Below are 25,917 nucleotides of genomic sequence, written 5' to 3'. Positions count from 1 at the left end.
CAAATAAATTCATGCCCACTGATGGGTAAAGGAACCTTTGAAGCAGCTCAATCAGACACTCTTTGGAGACATCAACAAACTTCTGACCTCTCCTCTCGACAGAATCTGAGATTCATTTAAATCCGGTGGATTTCCTGGTCTGGATCCGGTCGTGTTTTTACCAAACTTCAACGATCTGGTCCCAAATGAGCCTAACCAATGACATAGTGTGGTGTTTCTTGACTGAAACCTGCAGGACAATTATCCCATATACACTTCCAGACTCAATTTGGAAAAACACAAAACTTCTGCAGCAGATAAAGTATAAACATTGCTGAAAATTGTTACTTAATTGAAATTTAAATCAACTCCAAATCCTCTAAATATCCAGCCAGCATTCTGCCAGATGTTTGACTATGTCTCCAAAATGTGACGCAGGTGCAGCCAAGCTAAAAGCAACACCGGACCAAATATTAGTGCAAGTTTGTACATAATTGAACCTGACTTCAAATATTTGAAAGTCCACAAATTCTGACTTTTTTTAAAATCTTGCTTGAAGGTTGTTCCTTTTTTCAAATTATGCTTTTAATCTGACAAACCAGCCTAATTGGAATAAATACTCTAATTTATTGGCAATAACTCTAAGTGATAAACAATACAGGGTTGAAGATTTTGCATTTTGATTATTGGAGATTCAGCTCTGAATGAGGCAAAGAGTCAAAGCTCTGCAGTTTAAGCAAAACACAACACTGGACTTGTTGAAAGGAACGTTTGTCCAAATATTAAACGCAACATTTGCAGAGGCCTAATAAGACAAGCAATATTCATGCAGTACAGCCAATCTGTAGCTCAGCCTCAGAAGTGAAACAAAAGCAGGTTCATTTGTCCAGAGTTACTGTTGCTCTAGTGTATTAAAATACAAATTCCCCGGATTTCTTGAAATCCAAAGTCGGAATGCTAATTTCCTTTAACTCAGAGCTGCAGCTGTGGGTCTTCAGGGGCTCAGTGAGCAGAAATGAATTCAGATGACATGCAAGCTGCTAATACAGTTAAAAGGGAAATGCATACTTATACGATTGGCAGTGGAAAATGACCCAGTCGCTGAGGCAGAGAAAACAATCACTAACAGATTCTGTTTGCTTGACAGATTATCTAAATGCTCCTGCAGGGCTCTAATTCACCCGGCGCCTTAATCTTTCACTTAAAGTAAAAGGATCCCAGCAGTGAAGGGAAATGGTTCATGGCAACACGTTTGGACGTACAATTACAGAACGGGATGCTGCCATCATCGTCTCCCCCACCCATTCCTTTGTGCTCCTCTAATCGTCGTGTCCGTCCTTATAAAGAACAGCAGCAAAGCTTCAATGAGACAAAAGCAGCTTTCCCACAGAGCTGCTTCTAGAAGAATACCAAGGTTGCTGCGAAACATCGATCAACACACGCTTTTTGTTCTGCTGCTTATTGCTTTATCTGTTGGAGAGAGCAGGTAAATATTTTGATGAAGACCTTTTTCAGTGAGCAGTGGATTAGGGAGGATTAGGTCATCTCAGGAAACCGAAAGCTTTTCATGCCTGTGTGGTTCTGTTGGTGTAACTCCGAAGATGAATCGGTGTAAAAAGCAACAGCGGAGGTCAGGATGGCCTGACTCTAACACCTGTAGCTGGTGAGCTGGACGTCCAGCCTGCTTTTATTGAACGTCTGCACCTAGATGCACTCCTACAGGCCTGTCAATAATTTGGTCATTTTCTGTGTTTTCGTCATCGGTCTTATGGTTCTGGAGGATCTGTCCCAGATTGTGTCGACATTCAGCTTACACAGACGGTCTCACTTTCTTCCTAGCATCCTTTTGAACTCTCAAGATTTAGAAACGGAAGTTGCACAGGCCATAGCAACGCAAAAGACGCTGCAATCTTCATCCTGCCTGTTTGGGTTCCTCCCCATCATCAGGCTTCGTCTTATAATCAAACAGCCACGCCCGGCTAAAACCTCACATGGGAGAAGGAACTGTGATCTTATGAAACACAACTACAGAAAAAACAAGGTGTGGGGTTACTTTTCTCTTTAGAACAACTCTGAATCCCAGACATTTTGGGCCTACAACCTTTAGATTTGCTATAAAACTGAAGGTGGGAGAGATCAGCAAAACTGAGTCCAGAACCAAATCCGAGTCTTTCAGTGGGGGCTGTGGATAAGACAATCTGATAGTGTTTTTGCAAAGAAGCGTGGGGAAAAAGTTGGGAAGTGAAGATGTGACATGCTGGTAGATGTCTTCCTGAAAAACAGGGAGCTGGAAAAGAATCGAAAGTTACTTCAGCAAAGTCTTAGTTTAAGTTTAAGAGTGTGCAACTTATAACCACATTATGTTTTTTTTTTTTTGGTTGTTTTAGGCTTTAAGGCTTTTTTGGTTTTTTTTTGTTGAGTTTTAAAAGTTACATAAAAGATTAAATCATCTTGTTGCAGCATTTTAACAAGAGTGCTTTCACTTTTTATATCCACTTTACCTAATTATATATGTTGATCACTCTGTATATCACACACAGCTTGTACATGTTTTCTTCTCTGTTTACTACATAACTACATTTAAAAAAAAAAATGTAAATAGTTACTATTCCTGTTGAGTCCCAACTAGTAAAGCCTGATAATTTAAGAAGAATAAAACGTTTTTTTATTTTGTTTTTATTTTGACTACAGCTGTTCATCTACACCTGTGAGGCTGAGTGAACCTGTGCATGCTGGTACGCCTGCGAGTATAAAAATCTGGCATTTAGCCGAGTCCTCGCCGCTCACTGTGCTTCCTGTCCCCGGCCATCGCCTCAGAAATAGTCGTCCGTGTCTCTTGGCACTACAGCGTGAATTGGCCGAAATAATACAACAGTTAAGTTGCCAGATATGATCAAAACGGGGATCATGAAACCCCGACACCGTGTCACCAGGAAGGGACCAGAACCTGCATCTGACATCCGCAGTTACATCAGGCTGTCCTGGTGCGGCTCCTCAGCAGCTTTCCCTGTCGGATGATTCAGGAGTGCGGCGTTGATGCCGAGAAACGCTGCGACAGATTCCCTCTGCTCTAATTTCTGGGACGATGAAAGGCTTGGCAGCTCTCCCTGCTGGATTCCCGGTTCATCTAAACTTCATCGCATTAAACTGTGTTTGCAGGAATTTTAGAATAACTAAGACATTGTTCAGCTGCAGATGAGCCGACATAGATTAAATGATGAGTCGGTAAAGCAAAGCGATGAATAACGCAGCTGAACTCAAACATTTTTTATTACACAAGGCAGAAAAACTATTAAAAACTTACTCAGACTTTCAAACCATTGATATACCGTTAAATTACACTTATTATAATTTGACAAATTTCAGTCCACAAGTTTCTTGCGAACCACTTTGTGGTAGCAGATATATAATTTTATACCCATCATACTGTGCCAACTAAAAATATTTTAGAGGATCCAATTAAATTAGGATTTTTTTGTGCCAAAAGGTCCAAGGAAAACATTTTTTTACTCTAATTAATGAACCAGTGTTGTCTAAGCAACCAGGTCTCACACCATCTATTTTTTTTAACTACCCCCTTATTACACGGCAGAATCAGAACTGATTTGTATTTATGTTTTTGAGTTTTAAGGATTAAAAAAAAAAAACATTACAACTAGGCAAACAAAAAATGTGAAAATGTAATATAGAAATAGTTGAATTTGGAAATGGAAAATATGCAGAAAAGGACAGAAAGAGTCCGTTGTAGATCGGTGGAGAATTTAGCACCATGATGATGCTAAGCATTTAGTTTCAAATGATTTAGTTTAGCTTGAGTTTGTCTAGAAATGTCTGAATCGTATTCTCTGTCTAATGCTTAGTGTAAACTATGGGGAAGTAGCAGGACCATTGTGTGTATTTAAAGCACCTTGACCCGCCATGCTGCTGAAATGTGCTATACTAATAAAACTGATTGAAACTTGACTGATTGTGGGTGAAAGAAAAAAAAATGTGGTCACTGAGGAATACATTTTCCAACAATAAACTTCTAGAAATTTCTAGAAGGATTTCATATATTTATAAGAATTTACCACGTAAACCTTAGAGGACTTCTCTTTCACTCTACTTAGGAATACTCTTCTTTTGACAACTGATGTAGATGCCATGTCCAAAGCTCAATTAAAATGTTGATGTGGCCCCTGATGTATTGACAAAAATGAGTTATCCTGAGAGAACAGGCATTATTTCATGTGCTGCAGATTCCAGCGTACCTGTAAATGTCTCGAGCCATCCCAAAGTCTCCGATCTTGGCCACTCGACCCGGCCCTTTGCAGGTTAAAAGGCAGTTCCGAGCTGCAATGTCCCTGAAAGCAAAACAAAAAACAAAAAAAACAAAAAGCATTATGAGATCACAGCTCGCACCCACAATGCTGGATGGAGCATTTAAATAAGAGGGGATGCAGAGCGCAGCAAAGTGTCATGCTGAGCATCTGCACAGCTTGACTTATGCCTCATCTCTTCTGTAGTTTAGCAGGGTTTTTCTTTGCATGCATTTATATTTATAAGAGTTTGGTGTGCAAAACGCCCACAGTTACTCCCCTTTTGGATCTGAACTTTAGTCTCGCCCTGGGCTTGCCGGCATTTAGCAGCTTCTGGATATAAATGCTGCAGAGTCATGCAGGGAGAGCAGCTTATAGAGGAAATCTCATATTTGCACAGCACAGATTGAATCTTTAAGAAGAATATATGTAGAGCCCCCCCCCACACACACTGCAGTTTACTCCTCAAGGCACCAAACCGTCTGTATGTTTTAAGGAGCGACACTGAGAGCATACAGAGCTGTGGCAAATACGTAACCATGGCGACATGGCGTTACACGCGGCTCAAAGCAGATCATGAGACAGGAAGAGGATGAAGCTGAATAACTCGCAGTGATGGATGCCACAGCAGAAAGAAACACATTGTTTTGATGTTTGGCCTCGGCAGGCCTGATTCAGAGAGATAAGAAATGACACAATGAGGATAAAGTTCGAGTTCAGCCTGATTTAAACCGATGCCTTTAAAACCGGGTCTCCCACTTCACAGTGTCAAACTGTTCAACCTAAGTTGCTCCAAAACTACTTTAAATCTGGGAGTAATTCATCTTGAAACGAGAAGTGACTTTGCTTCTCAGCCCCTCGTTAATAAACTCGGCTTTCAAAACCAATCAGAGAGACTTCTCGTCGGTTTCATCGCGCCGCAGATCTTTGCTATTCAGAAGTAAGCTGCAAACATTCAATTGTGGCGTTTCTCAGGTACATAAAAAGACTCGGAGATCTTTATCAAAAGCCTCTTTCACCACGACTGAATCCATCGGCTTCGGGTTTGAATAAACCCTGAAGGTTTTCCTTGACATTTTATCACAGTTAACCTTTTCGATTGAGCTGAGAAATATGTTACTTTAAACGAAGAACAAACGGCTGCGGTCCTGCTCAAGGAGAGGGAGACGATGCTGGTGCGAGTGATGCTGGTTGTTTTAAGGTCGCGCTGCTTCTCAATCAAATCTGATTACGCTAATAAACGATCTACAGTTTCATTAAGTCTGTAGTGTGATTAATATTGTTTAGCTGCAAGATGTGTTTAAAGAGTCCTGAGAAAAACACCAGAAAACTGTTTCAACATTTTCTGCACGGACGACGACAAACTGAAAAGTCAAAAATAAATCAATTAAAATAACAGAATCACGCTCACTGGAAGGATTACATGCAAGTTTAAGCATGAACTGTTTAAACTTGCTGAAAGTTGAAAGTATGACGTTCGACTGGCTATGCTGGTATTTTAGCAAAACAAGTTGCTAAATTTCACAGCGACATTGACTTTGCTTCCAACATATTTATTGTTTGCATGTAGCAGAAGGGATCAGAATTGATTAAAATCAGCAGGTTAAATCTTTTGAGGCGACTGGCTTCCTTTGCCCAACGGTTAATTTTGCCTCTGCCCTTCCAAACACGCCCACTGACTGCCGGTTTGGTTTATACAGTGGGCCATGTTGCGCGTTCTGCCAGAAAATTGTTAACATGTTTGTCGAAAGCAGACTGCCTCTATGCAGCCTCTTTCGGCGAACACTGTTCAACCTGTGCTTCTCCCGAGGAAATGTCTGTATGCAGCCGAGAGGAATTTCAAGGCAGAAGTGTTTGAATTACTGAGTGCAGTCACTTAAATCGAAGTGATGAACCCATTCGCGTTTTATATATCACCTCTGAAAAGGGCCACAGTGCGAGTGAAGAGCTATATTTAAACCCGAGCGGTCCTTGTATAATGACGGAGGAGAATTCATGGAAATCTGGCGCTTCCAGGCAAGGACGAGTTTTAAAATGCAACAGCTGCCGCCGCAAGCTGAGGTCTGACTGGAAGGCCAGGCAGCCCACAAACCTTATATAAACATTTACAACTGACTTTAATAACAGTAAATTTTAAGTGCACGTAAAATATGTTTTTGTTTTTTTCTCTGCAAATCTCACAATTTGTTGTCATGCCATTTTTTTTTTTTCACCTCTGTTTCTTATTTGAGGTTCATTTCCGCAACACAAATCTGCCTCCACTCCCACCGCGACACGAAGGCTCTCGCATTAAATAAATAAAGACAACAAATAAAACACTCCATGAGCCATTGGTCATTCACTGGATTTTCAGCTGGAGAAATAATGAAAGAAACATAAAAGGCAGATTAAGTTGTTCTCAGACAGCATTAGCCCTCTGAGTTAACTTGTTGAAGCTGCACACAGCTCATGATTCAAGCCTTTAATCCACCTGAAAAACGAGCCCTGTTCATCCAGCGGCCGTTACTCAACCTCAAGTAAACACACCTTCATAAAACTGAAATAAGCCTCAAGGACAGCAGTCGGGGCAATTTTAATACGGGATTGAGGAGAGAAGATTGGGTTGTGCAGAATATTTTAAGAGTCGGCCATTAGACGGATTGATGTAGCTTTACTGTGCCACGCTGGGCCAAACAAGGTTTAATAGGCTCCATTTGTCAGCAGCTAATGCTTAAAAGTCCGCAAGAAGATCCTGTTATACTGCCTCAACACAAACGCAGAACCAGCATTGACCTTTCCTCGTTTTAAATATGCATGAGTGTTTTTTTGTTTTTTTCCTTTTCTTGTGGACATTTTTTAGAGCTTCTTTAACGTGCGTCCTCTCATCCTTCACCAAGCACGGTCACTGCAGATCCGCTCCTCTGACTTGTGGCTCAGAAACAGACCGTAAAAACACAAGCCGGCCGAGCCATCTGGCCGCTCGCTTTCTACACTCACTTACTTGTTCTTTCTGAGATCATATAGGAGGCATGAAGTGTGCAGAGTCCATATGTTAAGAGTTGGATTGATGCAGTTTGTTAGTGTGAGTCGATTTGATGAATGAGGGCAAACTTTCACTGCATTTATAAGCTCTAGTGTTTTTGTTTCTCATCTGTTCGGATACCTGTGTATGAACTGGTTCTCCTCCAGGTAGTGGCAGCCCTTAGCGATGTCTCTGGCCACGTTGAGGAGATCTACCATGGTCAAACTGGACGGCTGGTCCTAAACCACCGGATGAGAGACAGAAAGATGCGTTACTCAGTTTATCTAACAAACACAGCAAATCTAAATACAGAGCAGAGACTTCAGATGGACTTTAAATACAATAAACTTTTGCTCCAAAGTGGAGCTTCGTAGTGTTTTCTCCGAGTTTGGAGTCTCTAAACTCCCACATGGGAGGAAACCTGCAGGAATGCATTCAGAGTCAGGTGTCCCGTCTGAAATATATCGATTCTAACTCCTTTTAGTATTGCAGGATGCAACCTCATCAGCAAGAGAAGCAGCTCTACACCAAGCTCCCCCCATGATTAGGAAGCTCCCCCAGGCAAAGCCACGCCATTTTAAAGACGAACATCCCAAATTCAAAAGTTTGAATTTGGGATGTTTTTCATCAGGACGTGAAAAGGTTTCAATTCCTTCACACAAAAACGAAGCGCAGAAAACCAACAATTATTCCAACTGCTGCCTGAAGCAGTTGGAATAATTGCCTCAGGCAGTATTTTGTTTCAATAAAATACTGATGAAACACTTAGAATGTTTTAGTTCTGCTTTAAAGAGAAATACGATCATTTTATTTGGTTAATTAGTCAGGCTTTCTACTCAGGCAGAGCCAGCAGTCAGCTGCTTCACCTTTTAAACCAAAGGCCTCTTTCTTGAGAGTTGTTGATGAAAGTTAAAGCGAAACTTTTCAATCAGCCGTTTTGGTCTAATTTGGCCATTTGACATTTCCCTGGTCATTTCTGACGTTCTTTTTCCCCCCCGACTTGTACCTCATCGTAGGCTGTCATTCAAACTAATAATTGCTTTTACAAGGAAATAAAAACCAATGTCAACCATCAGTAAACCAACGTTTATTTTTCATTTAGTGTTGGAACTGGTTGTTGTTGAGGTCAAAAATGTAGTTTTTGTGATTTAGATCAACCGTTCCCCGTCATGTGGATACGCACTACACTGCGTGTCGCTCATGTCTTGCCTATATCTAGCCTTGCTTCGTGCCTGCACATGTGCATCCACCCGGTAAGCGCAGGACGTGAATAGAAAGCCTCTTATGTGCGGTTTTATTTCTAAAACTGTTGGCCACCTGTCAAGCACCAAAGTGGAGACACAGTTTGCATCTGGCCGCATTTAGCAGCCGCTCTGTTCGAGTTTAAAGCGTCCCTGGGGAGACTCCAGCAGGTGAGCGAGTGCTGATGGTGCCTGATGAGTTTTACTGCAATTTTAAAGTTAATGTCACTCCTAAAACAAAGGAGTTATTTAAGTAATCGACTGCGTCTCACCAGCCGGGGTCTCGTCTCCCTCAGGAAGGTCTTGAGGTCTCCTCCAGCCATCAGCTCCAGCAGGATGAACCGGGGCATGGCCTGCAGACTCACTCCGATGCAGCGCACAATGTTCTGGTGGTTGAACTTACTGCAGCACACACAGAGAAGAGGGGGAACAGAACCGTTGCTGTGTGAACAAGACATAAGGAGGGGAACTGTGTGTGTGTGTGTGTGTGTGTTTTTCAGTTACCTGATGATTAGAGACTCCATGAGAAAGTCCAGCTCATCTTGCTCAGAGCAAACCTCAGGAAGTGTCTGGAGTCAATGAAATTATTCTGCGATTAATGCCGATGTGCAGAAATAAATACTGCATTTCATTAATGACGCTTATTCCCCTTATCCAGCATCTGAGCTGCACCCATATTTATAAAAACAAAGTTTGAGCTTTTGAACTGCTGTTTCCCCAGCAGGACTGACCTTTACAGCCACCTGCAGTGGACTCGGTTCACCAGGTATCCCCACAGCCAGACCTTCATACACCTCCCCAAACGCACCGTGACCCAGACCCCTGCAAGGAAACACACAGCCCTGTCATTTGCTGCTTCCATCACTATTTGTGTTTTAAAGCGGGCTACGCCGTCTGACAAATTGAATCCGAGACAATTTTAAACAGGGAAAGTTTACAGGATGACTGTAGGTACATTTTCCCAAAGAAAGATTTCAAACTTCAGTGATTTCTGGCCATTTTGCATGTGCAAATTTGTCCTTTTCATAACCATGCAGACAATGTCATACTGAGAGACACTGCCATATAATAGAGGCACATTATTAGACAGCATTACCACCAGACAGCCCAGTAAAAATGTAAAACATGCTGGTGAAATGTTCACAGACAGGAACAGTCAGGATGACAACCACACGTTAAAGCATCCACGCTGAACGTGTGGCGATATTTTAGCAAATGATCATGGAGAAATGAAACAAAAGTGACTCTGGAGGGACTTTTTAGGAAGACTTTTCTCATGTGGCCATAATGTGAAGAAGTGTGCAGCAATCATGCAACAGTAACCTCAATCCAGGATGATCGTCCATCATATGACTCGTTAAATTGGACCAATCAAAGATGACCATCTATTCCTCGGTTAATTTAAATTATATTAGATAATTAGGAGCCCTTTCTACATGAGATAAAACACGAATATGTTGGGAAATTAGGGCCAACATTGCTCAGACTCTTCTCTTTAGTCCAGCAGTTGTAGTTTGCAGTGATTTTCCCACCTGGTGAGGGAAATGTTGCGCCGTGGCACCTCCTTCAGGTCGCTGACTGTCGCCGTCTTACCGCCGAAGCAGTAGTTGGGGTTGTAGTCGGTCATGATGGTGGAGGCTCGCAGCTTGCTGAGCTTGCAGTCCGGACTCTGCAGCTCCAGCTGAATGGACTGCAGCTCCGTGTGTTTGCGCCTGTACACTGGTGATAGAAAAACAAAGCGAAAGAGTTTGATTCCCCCGTCGAGGCGTCCGCAATTTAGAAAACAAACAAAGCCCTGAAACCGATCTTCTTGGAGGAAATTATTGCTCGCGGCTACACTAGACAGGCTGGAATGCTTTTAAAGAGGTTATTTCCCTAAAGGCCGATGTTTGAAGAACGAGGACTGTGACACTGGATTATTTCTGTTTCTGAGTTATTGAACCCTCCATGTCAAGACGATGGAAACAGTCTCAACGTTAAACCCAACATTTACATCCGTTTTTAAAATATTCACGTCATCTTAAACAAACTGCTATTTCCATCATCCGCCTCAAAATAACACAAACGTCAGGGATCTGGACCTCTCACACACCAAAGCAACAAGCCTCCACCCTGCAAACATATTCGTCTGCAGAGCTTTAAGTGCAAATAAATATTTATTTACAAAGTAATGTCTAATCTACAAGCACCGTCAGCTGATGACTAAGCAGCTATCCATCACGAGAACTCGTCTTTCTGCACTGTCCTTGTTTAAATCTAGATTCTCGGCGTGTGGAAGTGGTGGTCTGAGTGTGAGCGGGAGTGGGCCTGGATGACGCCATGTCTGCATATGTCTGACCGTCGTTGCCTGAAAGCAGCCAGTCAGATGGCCGTTAGTCCGTCCTGGACGCAGGGATCAGCTTTTGCTTTGACAGAAACTTGCTAAAGGCTGAAAGGGAGGAGGCACCGACAGTGACTTTTATGCAACCAGAACAAAACTGAATTAAATCTGTGTAATTTTCAACGGTGGTATCTGGAAGAGAAGAGGAACCAGTTCAGCGGCTGAACTTGGTCCAGCTCTGGCTCTGTTTCTGCTAGTGCAGAAGCAGGGATCTGCATTTTTGACCCAAAATGATCAGAAAAGGGAATCATCAACACATTATCAACACATTTTTTTTATTATTTTGTGGGCAATTTCGACTGTAAAAACATGCGCTTATTTTGTAAGGCCAACCAATTCGTGCAGTTTCAGAGGCCGAATCAACATGTTTGATGTGTTTTAAGAAGCCAGCTCAGGCAAAAAAAAAAAAAAAAAATGCCTCCTCAGATTAATTTTGTCTGATATTAAAATCAAACATTTGGAGCAAACTCAAACAAACAAAAAAAAAAAAAAAAAAAAAAATGGCGTCTTCACCATGGTGGGCATCAATCGGCTCCTGGTCGGCAGTAAGCCTCCTGCGGGAAACTCCGTCATTAACCAAAAACTTCACAGGGAGAAACCGGCGAAGGTCACAGTTCATTTGTGTGCAGCATCACTTTCTAACACACGCAGGGCAAGAGATTTATGACACACTGGAAAGGATTTTATGTAACTCCAGGATGCTATGTTGTCAGATTGGTTAAAGGCACAAAATTGCTGTTTTTGATTGGGTTTATTTTTTGTATATATAAAATACATTTAAAGAACTACTTGTTTTAAAAGAAAATTCGGCAAGAAGATTCTTCGATTCTTAAAGAGGAATATATATATTGTTTCTCTAAACAAGGGATGATCAAGCATTTACTTGAGGACATGTTTTTAATGAAAAACTCATTGAAATCAAGCACTGGAACTGTTTTAATGAAAGTGCATATAATTTATGAACCAACGTTGCGGTGGTTGGAGTTTAGGAGCTTTTTATGTCTCAATAATTCATAGGTCAGTGTTGAGTACATTGCATGATGGTATGGTCCTATGATAATGAGGGAAATGGTGTCCAGAATACAAATAAAAAAATCTGATCCACTTTGAGGAAGTCTGGAGATCTCTTTAAATGATTAATTGGAAGAGAAGGAAAGAAGAATGATACGGTTCAATAGTTCTGTGCTTACAATAACCTAAGCAAAACTAAATGTATAGTATTTATAGTTGTGTATTGAGGCAGAAGTTGTAATTACAACTGCGTTTTCTCAAAAGCCAACATCAAAATCAAACATGGCTGCCGTCTACATAAAAAATTCAGTTATCAAATTCTTTGGAGGGCATTTGTGAGAGTCGCAAGATTATAGGATTTTACAATAGGAGTCTGTGAAAATGTTGTAACACAGCTTTTCATGCAGTGAATACACAAAAAACATTTTGCTTCCTTGACCGGCAACTGAAGTCCAGCCTGACCTTACGATTAGGCAAACAGAGACACCGCAACCGTGGAACATGAGGGCGTTTTGTACGTACTTATCATGACACCAGACACCGCCAGCAGCAGGGCGGCGATGAGCGCCGACGTGCCCACCGACAGACCCAGAGCCAGGTGGGAGAGAGACGGCTGTGGAGGCAGCCGGGTCGCCTCTGAGAAACGACAGGAAACAGCAGCATCACACACTGGTAATCTTCCCCGGAGGAGCATTAACATTCAGCGAGCTACACACATCTCCGGCTTAATTAATGATGTGAAAGCGATGACACAACAGAGCCGAGGAGCAGCGACGGCTGGTGCATGTAAAAATTGTGAGTCGGGGAGGAGGGGGAAGATGGGGGGAGGTGGTCTAATTTATCTTGTCTGAGCAGAAGAACAAATCTGCAAAAGCGAAACAGACCATACTGAGAGCGTGCCCTTTGACGACCTTACATCATTAATGCAAACAGATCTGCAGATCAGGCCACGCTTAGGCCTATTATTGTGATGGTAATATGCCTGGCATTGTGTTTTAAATTATCGAGTGACACTCAGCCATGCTAATTATTTTCCGAATGACATCCATTAATGTATTATTTACCGAGATTACAAATTATATTTGAAGAGGCAATTCCATCTTCACAGGAGTTTGTCTACGTCTGTCGTTCCTAGTTTAACCCAAGAAGAAGAGTCAAAAGTGATACTTAGCTTCTGCTGATGAGGACTGGCTAAAGGTCTCGGCACGAAGTCAGAGAACGAGGGTGAAACCTCGAGTTTTCTTAATCCACATCAAGATAGATGGCTTTTCTGTGACAACACAACCTGACTAACACTTCTACAGTTAGCTTACACTGCTTATTATCATAAATGATTAAAGGTCTATTAAATAAAAAATCCCAAGACAAAGAAATAATAAATCTCAGTGTCCGCCCCCCCCCCAGGCTTCATTACATTCGGAGATAAATTCATTATCTGTTCTCTGAGTCACACTCTGTTAGAGGCACAATCCCGCTAAACTCATTTCTACATTTATTTAGGCGAAAGGATGAGAGATCAGGAGCAATTGTGCGGTAGATTAAGGGTCTGACCCGAGGCGTTGATACAGGACACGCCGTCTGCGGCCAGCACCAGGTCTTCGTCGCAGTAACAGATGATGCCGTCTTGGCTCTCGTGGCATTCGCTGCTTTCACAGTGGCTGCAGTTCTGCACGGGGCTGATGATCACCTCTCCGTCTCTGTCCATTGCTGTTTGTGAGAAAACGCAGAAGGAACAGCAGATCAGACGTGTCTCTAGATGTCTAGACTGAAACACCAGCTCATAACCCACGTGTAGAGAATGTTAAGCACACTCTGGTTTACCTGCAATCGCCATTCGTAGTCACTTCGGCAAGCCGTTTGGGTCTCAAATATGATATTTGAGGACATATTAGAGTCAACTATGTCCTCGTATGTTTTCGTCCACACTGGAAGACATTGTTGACTCTGTGACTGCAAGGTCATAGGTGGCTTTTGTGCTGGTTTTCTTTGTTGCATTCTGGCTTAGCATTTTTACTTTGGTCTCTATCCAAAATAATACTCATTTCTAAATTATTGATGCTTCACTTTACTGTACATGCAACCCAGCTTTTTAATATTTATATCCATTTACCTGAGCCAACCCTCTTGGCCTCGTGCTATGCTGTTTTCATGTTTTCCATTTCATTTGATGCCTTGTACCTTTTAAGAAGAAGCTCTTGTTTTTTTATTGTGCTGGTCCCTGAATATTGCCTGGTCTGACTCGGGGTGAGTTTACTGGGGCTTCCTCTCCTGGGAGGTTCAGCAAATCTCTTACAAGAGGACAACATGTAGAGACCCTTAGATTGATGATTAGTTAACCAAGTGTATCTGATCAAAGCCCCTTGATTCTACTTTTATTTATACATTTAACAAGAGCAGCAATAGTGCACAAAGAGCCGCTGTAACTTTCCATTTAAACCAGCAAAGACCTCACACTTCTCATGATTCCCACCACTGTAAGCACACTAAGCATTTAAAGTGAATACAAAGAATGGAAAACGCTTTAAATCATATGTAGTTTTGTTTCATTTAAAGAAATCCAATTGAAAAACCTCTTTGAATCCAAACTACAGATATTTTTGACTATATTTTCCCATTTTGACACCTAGTTCAGCTTAGACTTGATTTCTTTCCAGGCCAATTAATATCAATTTGGCATTTTATAATTAAAAAATAAAGAATCTGGGTCAGTAAAATAAACAATAGTTAAAACCCTGATGTAATTTCCTGGAAATGATCCACAAGCTGCCCTGGATGGTTAAACGTTCCTCTCCGTCAGCCTGCTTACAGACTGTTATGTAACACAGATTAAAGTTTAATGTACAAGCAAATAGCAGCAGCTCTGGAGTCCCACTTTTCAGTCAAAAACACAACAGCTCAGACAAGCATGTGTCTTGAATAGGATGTTGTGAAATTCTGGATGACCCGGGAGAAGTTGCAGTCAAGAAATAATCCATTATTCAAATGGTGCAGCATCACATTTGTGAAAAAGACAAAAAATAAAAGTAACATCAATCTAAGCAACTCAAAAACCGATTCTGTTCACAGATGACAAGACGAGACTTTTAGTCAGTTTACAAATATTTAAGTTTTCCAGTGTTGATATTGTGTGGAAAAAAATGCCCCAGATTTTCATTGCACGGTTTTAAAATTTAATCTGTTTTTTTATAATCCTTTTGAAATTGGAGGTTCTTTTGAGAGATCGTCTTTCTTTAAGCAGTTCCTACACAACCAAGAACATACTGAAACTACTTCATATGATGTGATATGCAGGGTGGACAATGAGGCGAATTGTTTTTTTTTTATTTCATAGCGCCCAGTTATAAAAACACCTGAGGAGCTAATAGCAAACATTTGTTGAAAATGGTTCATCCATCCATTAATCACTGTAAATAGAGTTAATTAATAATATCATTTCCTGCTCAGGGTGTGTATAGTATTTATCTCAGTGGCCTGCACCGACCCTTATGTTTGAATCAGAAACACAATCTGCTCTGATGGTTATCTGCGACAATTCATTCCCTCTCTGGGATTACAGCTTCCTGCCACAAAGAGTCTCAAACTGATTTCATAACATTTTCTTGTTCTTGACACGAGGACTTCCGGCGTCTTGATTGTAAACAACATGCAGCAGGGACAAAGCAGTCTCACATGAATTGGCTATGGATTGTCAGTGAAAGCATGTGCTATTTAGTAAGCAAAGGCGATGCAGTCATCTGCAGAATCTATTTTCTCCCATGATTCTCTTATCTACTGAAAGTACAAATACATAAATCTAACCCAGAAACACTGGGGAGGTTTCCAAGGAAGAATACAAATGTCCTGAATGGAGCTGCTCACTGCATACTAATGAGTATATGTGCTCCTGTGTGCTGTGCATCTTTAGACACAGTCAGCTCCTCCATGTTGAGTGAAGAGGATGAAGGTTTTTCTGAAAATATTTGCAGATTCAAGTTCGGTGCTATTCAAAAATATGTTACTTGTCTTGAAGAGAAATTAAATGATGTCGTTACTCAAATTATCTAAGCATCTTTAAATGCAGATGCCAACGACTGTGGGCAGAAAATAACTCCTGTAGTCACCTATGTTACTACGGTATCTGAAGAAGCCTCTGACTGAAGACACTCGGTTGTAAAGCAGTCTGATGAAGAGGATGCTCAGGGTTGTACTGTTGTTTACTTCCTATAGAGACCCTCTTTGCACCATTATCTCCAGTGGTTCCATATCGGCCCCATCAGAACCTGCCTTCTTTATCCGGGCCCTGAGCCTTTTAAGTCCCTGGACCTGACGCTGCTGCCCCAACAGATGATGGCAGATGAGATGACACATATCTCCACAAGAGATTCAGCTTTTTGCTGTAAACACTGAAAGGCTTAAGCTTCCTCAGGAACAAGAATCTGCTCTGTTCCTTCTTGTACACATAAAACAAAGGTCCAAAGATGAAGAATTTAACCCTGGACCACCACATCCCAAACTAAAAGCATTCAGATATGGTGTGCAGACTAATGTTGATCATTAGCTGTTTTTTGAAGGGGCAGTATTATGTAAAAATATATAATATATCTTTATATATATATATATATATATATATATATATATATATATAATCTTTACATCATATTATGATGTCATTCACTCATCAAAAACACACGTGTTGCCTTGATTTTTTTCATGCATGTTTAGAAATATTTTAATTTCCCCTGGCAACCATTCAGTTGTGCAAAACACCTGAGTGAACCAAGAGCTGCCTTCAAGACGCAGCCCCTGATCAGAGCTGCAGCATCCTGTATCCTTCAGACTAGCCAGCTGCAATCAGCAAACTCCTAGTGGAACTGGGAATCTACTGAGTTCATAATATGAACTACTTCTCAGTGTAAAACAGGTAAAAAAAAAAGAAAAGAAACATTGTTAAAGGCTTAACAGAGGAGCAATGGTGTGATGGCTTCTTGAAGGCAGAGTTTTAAACAGAGCAGGAGTTTTTAAAGAGACAGAGGCCCAATTTCAAGACATTAAATTACAAAGTCAAATTCCTTTTATGTGATATTTTGTATATATGCAGCATTTTCATAACAACTGAACTTAACATAGTTACTTGATTGTGCTATAAAATACCTCTATGTGCCTGCAAAATATCTAATACTGTCCTTCTAATCTTGCTAAAAGCAACTTCCCCCACGTTAAAGTCGATCTGAAAGCTCGTTGATCAAAAGTTCACTCAAATATTATCAAATAAAGTTTAAGCACTATTAATTAAATCAAGGAAAAGTCCTCATCTTTTCCTTGATCAGCTAAAGCACCTATATAACTGTGCGACTCTGTAGCTTTCTCTGGATCTCACTGGGAAAATGACAGAAATAAGTAATCAATTAACGTAACAACAGCCTGTTTAAATGACAAACAAGAGCTCAGGTCAACAGATGATGAATGGTGGATTGCAGCCCCGCTTACGAAGCCAGATAATTATTTATCAGTCTGTTCTTCACGTGACACACTTCTCATCTTTTCCATGAATCCGAGAACAATTTCATCTCTTCCATTTTCGTCATTCCCACCCACATCCTGCTTCCTTAAAATTGATAAATGGCAATTTTCTGTGTAAATGACTTACTGTGAATGTTAGGCTGTGATGAAACATGACTCTGTTTCCATGAAATCACTACTGTTTTAATCAAATCGGCATCAAATTAATTAAATCTCTTTATTATTCAGCCCCGCTCTATTTTTCTTCAGCTATTAATGCTCCGTCTTTTCAGGTCACATTTATTTGCATCACTTCATGGTGTTTTTTTTTTCTTTGAATTAAAGTTAATTTCTGGTCCTTTCAAGCCCCGCACAGCTGCCACCAAGTTGTCGTTGCTGACAGCCTAATGGAGACATGTCCCACATGTTCCAGCCCACTAAATCCTGCGAAGCTTTCGGGTTTCAAACGCAATCACTAAAATATTTCACACGCAAAAACATATTTAAAGTCAGCTCTGCGTCGCCACCTTTAACGCTTTCATTATAGTCACACCAGCTCCAGAGAATTAGGGATAAACATGTAGATTTTAAAATAAAACAGCATGAAATATTTTCTATTGCTGCACAAAATGTTGTGGAGCTGTTGACTAAAGCTGCTTTGCTTGTGCTGAAGCTCAGATATATGGAGGCGATTTGAAAAACCACTTTGCCGTGTTGTCTATTTTTCTGTGTCTTTTTGTTCACGGAGCTGAGTGCTGATGTGTAAATGGTCAACAAGCTTTTAGCCAGCGGTGAGGTTTTCAACGTCTGCGTCTTTAAAAGCCTGTCGGGTTCAAATGCATGAGCAGAACGGAGCAGGAGAAGGACCACAGGTTGTAGACGGAAAGAGTGCTGATGAATTCATCTTTTCTACCTGAACAGCTGCTGATCAATAAAACAAGGATTGTTCTGGAGTCGTTACTTGAAATGCCAGCAGCCCGCTCCTCTGACATCATAGCCGAAATGTTCTCACACCCCTGAGCTGACCTCTGGGGGCTTTGAAAGCTTCATTTAATGCAAATTCATTCACACTTTAATTATAGAACAACATATTTTTACAACAGCACTGAGCGACCTCTGTCAGTGAATATGTTTTCGTAGTGTTTGATTATGTAAAATGATTCGCGGCTCCACATTCAGTGGTCAAAAAAAGAGCTTTGTTCAGTTCTGTCCAACTGAGTTTACACAGAGTTTTTCAAATAATCTCTTTAAACAGGCTGAAAAGAGAATTGCAGCAAAGATCAATACGTTTGAAAAAGCATTTTTTGGGCTTTTGATTAGCTTTGTGTCAGGCTTGTTAAGTGGTGATACTAAGATCTTTTTTTCTGAGAATCCATAAATGTATACCAGGTACCAATGATCATTATATGCCACAGTTTTTGAACTTGGAGAAACAGGAAAAGGTTTACAACCATAAAAACTCAAATTCGTCATCAACAAACCCACTTTGTGCTGATCGAAGAAGAAAACATCCACATTTGTTTAAAAAATAAAAAAACGCACTCCTGTAGGTCAGTTCAGGAGTGTGAGCACTGATTTCTGTGAAATGTGCTTGTTTTCTTAAGTCACTCATATTTAGATGTTTCATAGGATCCAAACAAATGTTAGTCATTTCCTTGATCAGTGCAGCTCAGGGTTCATCCAGTCGGTCCTTCTAGGAAACCCGCTGAGTCCTTCAGGTTAGACATTAATGAAGGTTGTATTTTGGCTTCTTTTCCTTTAGCTTACTGATTAAACTTTGCTCTCAAACTCTGACTCATTGTCAATGCCCATTTTTTCTGTCGTATGTTTTCTTGTGCACTTCCTATTTTCAGAAACATTGCTTTGATTTTGCTTTGTTTAACCCTGGTCTAAAGTAACCAGTGGACTGGAACCAACCAACCTGGTTCTGGAAGGATTTTTACAACCTCGTGTTTCCACTGTGTCAGCAGAGAGCTCTCTCACTGACGTCATATTTCCTTTCGGTAAACCTTCTGCAACTACTCGCTCTGAATTTTAAATGCAGACTCACTGAAGTAGAACTGTGCAGGTATATGTTGGCAATTCAATTATTATTATTATTATTATTTTTTTTTTTTTACAGTTAGGTTTACCAAAGTAAGAATGTTGAGCTAGTAAGTGAAACGGTTGGGAGATCGTCCAACAGAGTTTTTAATGTAGTCAATATTTTCTCTTTTTTGTGTTTTTCCCGATGTTACCTTTCAGAGGATGAAGGAACAGCTCTCCATCTGGACCCAGGAACGACGTACCATCATCCCCGTCGGCTGCGGGGTTGTTCTCTAGCGAGGTGTTTCCTCCTGGACACGAATAGATTAAGAATGAACTAGAAAATTTCTGAAGAAATTTAAGCGGGGCCTGCCAAAGTGTACCCATTGGTAGGAACCCAGCGTTCAGATGCTAAAAATTAGCTGCAATGTACTCAATGGCATGTGGAGAGTCACAAGCAGGTGAAAATTAGTGTATAAGATAAAATGAGCCAAAATGCTAATGGTCTTCTAAATGCTGCCAGTGCAGCATATGAAATATGAAAACTTTTTTCATATTTTCATAATTATAATTTTCAGCCATTATTCACATCCAACTTTACCGCACCTGGTTTGCTCTGCAGAATTATGATGCACCCTTCACATCGACGACGTAAAAGTCAGATAAAATGGGACACGACCGTTGAGGTCGCAAACACTTTGAAAACAATCAGATACACATCAGATTTACCACTACATATGGAAGTGGGAAAATTTCAGATTGTTTTTGGAAGGTGAATATTTCAAAATTGTGCTGCTCAAACAACCATGAAAAAGTCAAATAGGTATGACTCGCATTTGGGGAAATAAAACTGGATGCTGTCTGAACACAGCCAAAGAGGAGACCAGTGACAGCAGGTGTCACACTCCCAGAAACGCCACTCGATTTAAAGGGCAGGTTTTATGCTCAGTGTATGCCAGAGTGCTTTAAAGAGCAGAGCTCAACAGTTAGGAAAATAAACAAACAAACAAAAATATATATTCTAGGTTAACATCTACATTACGGCGTTAAAAAAAAAAAAGTTAACAGTAAAGGTTGAAAGGTAGTTACTTTAACAATAATAAAAACAACACACTGGCAAACAACGTGAGGCAGCTTATGAAGGCTGGAGAAACTGGCAGCTCCTCATGAACTCACCTCTGTAGCCTCCGCCGCCGCCCCCTGACGTACATCCACCCCCGCCGCCTCCAAAGCCACCACGGGTCTGCCAGAACCTTTGACAGGCCTGCCCCCCCTGGCCTCCCAGCACCAACGGCCGGCCACCCTGGCTGACAGGAGAGCTGTCATTCCAACCACCGCCTCCACCTGTCACCAAACAAACCCGTATATTTAATATCAAAGTGCTTTGGAAGTTGAAAATATCGCACACACAGTCCTCCATGAGGGCACCGAACACATAAACCGCGATAGGTGACCACTGACTTAGCTGTTTTTGTTTAGTTCTTTTCAGCTGCTTTTGGTTGGGGAGTAGGCAGGACGAGCGGACACAAAAGAAGGTTGTGTTTACCGTCTGTCAAACGGTACGCCCTGTGGGTCGAAAGCAAGTTAACCTGTCAGAATATGACCAAATGAGAAACTTGGAGAAACTACAGAGCCACAGCTCAGACCTGAAAGATGTACAGTTACAACCAAGGTTTACTTGCTGAAACTGAGAAACACTGCCAGAAGCAAGAATTAAAATGCTTGCAAAAATTATTTTAATGTTTCCTACATTTGCAACTTTTTTGTGGACTTTAATGTGCCTCCATAAAAGCTGCAAAGCCTGGTCTTTGTGGCAGAATCACCTGTCTTATTGCTGAAAACACGGCTTTCTTTAGCACATCTACCATTCTCAGCTAAAAGCAGCGTTAAAGCTTACAGAGTTGTTAGCTTCCGTTAGCTAATGTGCTAATGCTGGCATGTTAAGCAAAGATGGGACATCAGCTGCAGTTAAGACTTTAAGCTGAGTTATTGTTAACATGGCAGCATTAGAGAATATCGGCCTTTTGGCTACGCTATACCAAAAAAGATGGCATGTTCTAATCACTAGAGGGTTTACCCACAGTTAGCATATATCAAATGTTAAAGTATTGTCAGCTGCTAAAAATGATTGTAGTTTGTTTCAACAACACAGCAAAAATACTTCTGACCAGAACAAAGTTTCTACTTCTGTGGAGCGCAGGATGAGTCCCTCAAGCAACCAGAATGCGATTCATATTTAATCATCATGTGGCTTCTGCTGAATCATTATGCATCAGGATCCTACCTCAAATATCTTACACTGTCAGTCCTCTGAAAGTGCAACAGGAATGTTTTTTCCCCAATTAAAAAACGTGCCATAGAAACCGATTTTATTGGTTATCACAATGCAGCGGCATTTTCACAGAGACATTGGAAAACGCAAACACCAAAAGCAGCAACTTCGAAAGGAATTTCATCATGACATAATGTTCCTTTTTTCTGAAGAGGCGGTGTTGTTGACTTCTGATCTGGAAACAGACAATGCTTTCTTTTTCTGGTGTTTTTTAGACATGGCTTGATTTTTCAGTTCAGTGATCTCTGCCACCATCTGCATGCTGTAACAGCAACAGAAATGGCTTGTTATGCATCACCAGGTGTTGAACCGTCTGTTGATTGGCTGTAAGTAGACAGGTGGGACGACTGCACACCAACAAGCGCAAACTGTACGGGCAGGATCCGCATCATGTTGTGCTTCTGAATTAATTTAGCAGCATAGAGAAGGGGTCAAAACATTGCACATAATGGGATTTTTCAAACTACTGATTGTATTTTGGACAGACTCTAAAACGTTTGCACAAATCCGATAATTATTACACATTTGGGACAAGTTGTTAGGACTGGGAATATCGAAGAAACAGTAAAAAGGGATTTAACTTGAATTTAAAGTGAATTAAAGCAAAGTAGTTGCCAACCCAAGTCTCTCATTGTCCCAAATGTCTTCCGAAACAGAACTCAATTATCACACTGTTTTGTGTTTGAGCACAGACTCTGACGCACAGAGGGGGAATATTTATGAAACAGTAATTACTTGTATAAACCCCGTCAGCGCGTTTCCCCTGAAATGACTTATTTCACTGACACAGATGATGGCATGCATGCACAACTGTTCTTTCAGCAGCATTCACTCACACACAAACCAACAGCACTGATGCACACCAGTGTGCTGTGCTTATGCAGCGTACCTGAGGAGTGAGACTTCCCATTGCGTCCTGGTTGGCTGGGGTCATAGTCCATCTGCTCCAGCTGGGTTTCTGATAGGCTGCTGTAGCCTCGCCCGCCTCCGCCAGCAGCGATGATGAGAGGGATGTACACTCCTCTGTCCACCTGTATCAGCATTTTTTTTTATTTTTTTTTACAGTGTTTCAGTAAATTAGGATCTCAGGATCATTTCCCAGGTTGATATGCATCACCACTTCATTTTAGCTTTTGAAGTTAAGATGAATCTGTAAACTTGAAAGAATCTAAATGTATATTTTTCTTTCGCTCATCCTCAATTATACAAATTTAACATGAGGTCCAATGAACAACTAATTTATTGAATAAAACAAAGAATTGAAAAAGTGCAGTTGCATTGGTATCATTTTTAATTTAGATTTTTTTGATCCATTACATCAACCCAATACTTCTGATTAGAAAAGAGAGAATCAATTTCTTCGTTAAATGATCCGCACTATATGTGAGAGTGGATCCCCGGTTCATAATGGGCTTTAATACATTTTAACATAGGTTCATAATCACTGTTATTACACTTACTGTAATTTCAGAATAAGCACAAACTAAAGGTGTGTATTGATTGTAAACGTGAATCCATGTTTTCTGTACATCCACGGAAAAAAATCCATTACCTGTGAACTTTTACCTACTGTATTAGACAGAAAATATTTAAAGTAATGAACAGAATTATCCGACATTTCACAAATTATTATTCATGTGAGAAATACTTGAACAATACTACACGTTATACAGATCCATATGCTAAATGCGACTCCTTCCGCATTGAATCTAAATTATTCCTTCAGATTTTCCTGCGTTTAGCTCCATACATTTTCCCAAAGCATCCACACAGCATGACTGTGCCACCACCGTGGATGCTGCAGTGAAAGTCTTTTCTCCAGGCAGTTTTCAAAAAGTTTTGACCTCCTCTGAACTGACTTGAGACAAACTACAAACAGGATCTGTTACAGTTTCTAATCAGCAATAATCCAGCAAGCTTTTCTTCATACCATACTTCTCTGATTAATGTATTTCTTTACACACACACACACACACACACACACACACCCATGTCTCAATAGGTTCGTATTTGTGCCATCATTTTTCCATTTCTCAACAATGAACTGATGCTGTTTGTTCACTAATGTTCCCTATCAAATATCTGAGGCCGTCACAGAACAGCAGGATTTATTCTGAGCTTGAATTAAACACAGCTGGACTTTATTAGCTGATTAGGCGACTGCTGACGGCAGAGGGTCGCACCGCTGGATTTGATTTGATGAAGAGTCAGGAAAGCAAATGCATGAATCGAGTTTCAGAGTGATACTAAATATAACTTTGCAATTATGAGCTGGTTTGTGTTCATTTATCCCATTAAATTTAAATAAAATTAAGGTTTGGGCATCAGGGGAGGATTTGCAATTGGCTCCAGTCAATCAAACACATTTGAGTTTGTGTCAAACACAAAGACTGAATAATTTTGTTTTTCATAAAGTCATAACAGTTTTATGTCCTATCCTCTAGTGAATAGAACTTATAAAACTCCTTTTGACTACAACAGCTTGCGTTTTACCAGGAAAAGTAACGCTTCACTGCTGATTTTTGCCTATTTGACCATGACCACCAACCTTTTCACATAATTCAAGAGCTGTTGGTAAATTTTTAACCCGCCCTCCATCCTTTCCAAACCTTGATCTGTTCTTACCTTGAACACGTACGTCGCCCCGCCGCCGCCTCCTCCGCCTCCTTTCACTTGAGTTCCGTCCACCATGGGGCTGCTGTGCTCCAGGCAGATCTTATTCAGTGCGCCGTTGGACTGCAGCGGGGGGAAAAAAGATGTCAGTTCGCTGAAGAGTTTGACGTCATGAATGTCAGATATGCGAAGACGGAGCGGCAGCTAAACCCCAGATGCTTTGAGTTTGGGAGTTTGACTTTGTAGCAGTGAGCAGACATATCCAGGTGGAGAAACTCAGGCAGCCAGGTTGCATTTCCAAGACAATTTAAGCTTTTGCTTTAATCGGATTTTTGTTTTTATTCCTGCATCATCACAAGAAGACAGAGTGCTGCCCCTGTTCTCTTCTGACTGTAAAATTTGGAGCTGGACATTTTGCTAGCGAGTGATGTGAGGAGCAGTGTCTCTACCCTGGCTGAGATCTCAGGGACCGGTGCTGCTTTGTGTGCGCTATCATGCTGAACAGCCTGCAGCCGGGCCGCCTTTAAGTGTGAAGGGGCACACACGTTTCTCTCTCTCGCTCTGTCTGAGCCTCAACTCCCAGATCTGTCTGAGCTGAAACTCTAAGAGGCCTTGAAGGGAGGAGAGAGAAGAAGTCTGACTGTGATTGACAGGTGGAGGGGCTCAAATGATCCAAGAGAGTCTTCTGGTTTTTATGTTGCAGTTTTTCACTCTGCACGTGTGAATGTGTGTGTGTGTGTGTTTCTGAAGACAAAGGAGCTCTCATCATCTCCAAAGGGAAATCTTGTAGTGAGGTGTTGGCCTCGTCGTCAGAGCTGAGGGGAAATACCAGGAACTTTAAACACTTTCACTTAAACTTTGTAACTCCCTCTCTGCTGTGTGCACAGAGCACTTCAAGAACGTGTTGAGCTAAAAAGTAATAATCGCAGGACAGAAGATAGGAGGTTTTCTTTTTTTCCTCTTCCAGAAAAACAACAACCACAACACAAACGAGCCGAGTGGGAATACAGAGACAAAGCGCAGGTATAGCTCAGCAGTAACGACCCACATAGCAGCTGGAAGGGGCCACACACAATTACAAGGTCTGGAGGAAAAACCCAGGCTGCACAGGATGTCACGCCTGGTTTCCAAACAAGCTAAATAACTCATTTATCTGTCTCCGAGAAAGCTCTGAAACAAGACATTCTAACAGTTGGCAATTTACGACACTGACAGGCCACAAGTATCACTTCAGTCTCATTTTTTTTTTTTACTCTCTTGTGGTTTTCCTACAATGAAAGTACTGAAAAAGACATAACATTGTCGTAAAGAAGTACTCTCCAGAGTACTTCATTGTGAGCCTTAAACTTTATTTACAAGAACAAAATGTTTAAACTGATTTGCAGGATAAATAATCACATATTTACTTTGTGAGACAAAACAGAAATTTGCAAATATCTTGTGATGTAAAAATATTAAGGATGATCTACCCAGATTTTCGATTCAGATTTTGAACTTCACTCCCCAACTTCATTACTGGATTAAGTAAATAGAAATAAATAAATTTACTTATTTATTAA

The 25,917-nt window shown here is 41.0% G+C and overlaps 1 protein-coding gene across 2 annotated transcripts in view; it reads right to left on the bottom strand.

The window, feature by feature from the left end:
• Positions 1–25,917, bottom strand: part of alk (ALK receptor tyrosine kinase) — a 399,799-nt gene that overhangs the window by 5,435 nt on the left and 368,447 nt on the right. For both annotated transcript variants that reach the window (XM_016662468.1, XM_007575639.2), the window contains exons 14-25: positions 24,371–24,481; positions 22,635–22,776; positions 20,590–20,757; positions 19,626–19,724; positions 13,462–13,617; positions 12,433–12,546; positions 10,052–10,238; positions 9,251–9,341; positions 9,024–9,088; positions 8,792–8,921; positions 7,420–7,517; positions 4,230–4,322 (exon numbers count right to left, since the gene is read on the bottom strand). In XM_016662468.1, coding sequence (XP_016517954.1) covers positions 4,230–4,322; positions 7,420–7,517; positions 8,792–8,921; positions 9,024–9,088; positions 9,251–9,341; positions 10,052–10,238; positions 12,433–12,546; positions 13,462–13,617; positions 19,626–19,724; positions 20,590–20,757; positions 22,635–22,776; positions 24,371–24,481 — 1,454 coding nt within the window. The remainder of the gene's footprint in view (positions 1–4,229; positions 4,323–7,419; positions 7,518–8,791; positions 8,922–9,023; positions 9,089–9,250; positions 9,342–10,051; positions 10,239–12,432; positions 12,547–13,461; positions 13,618–19,625; positions 19,725–20,589; positions 20,758–22,634; positions 22,777–24,370; positions 24,482–25,917) is intronic.

This window comes from Poecilia formosa, unplaced genomic scaffold, assembly GCF_000485575.1.
Source record: "Poecilia formosa unplaced genomic scaffold, Poecilia_formosa-5.1.2 Scaffold8, whole genome shotgun sequence".
NCBI classification, from domain to species: domain Eukaryota; kingdom Metazoa; phylum Chordata; class Actinopteri; order Cyprinodontiformes; family Poeciliidae; genus Poecilia; species Poecilia formosa.
Note: the sequence above shows the minus strand (reverse complement) of the source record. Positions and strands in the feature narration are given on the sequence as shown.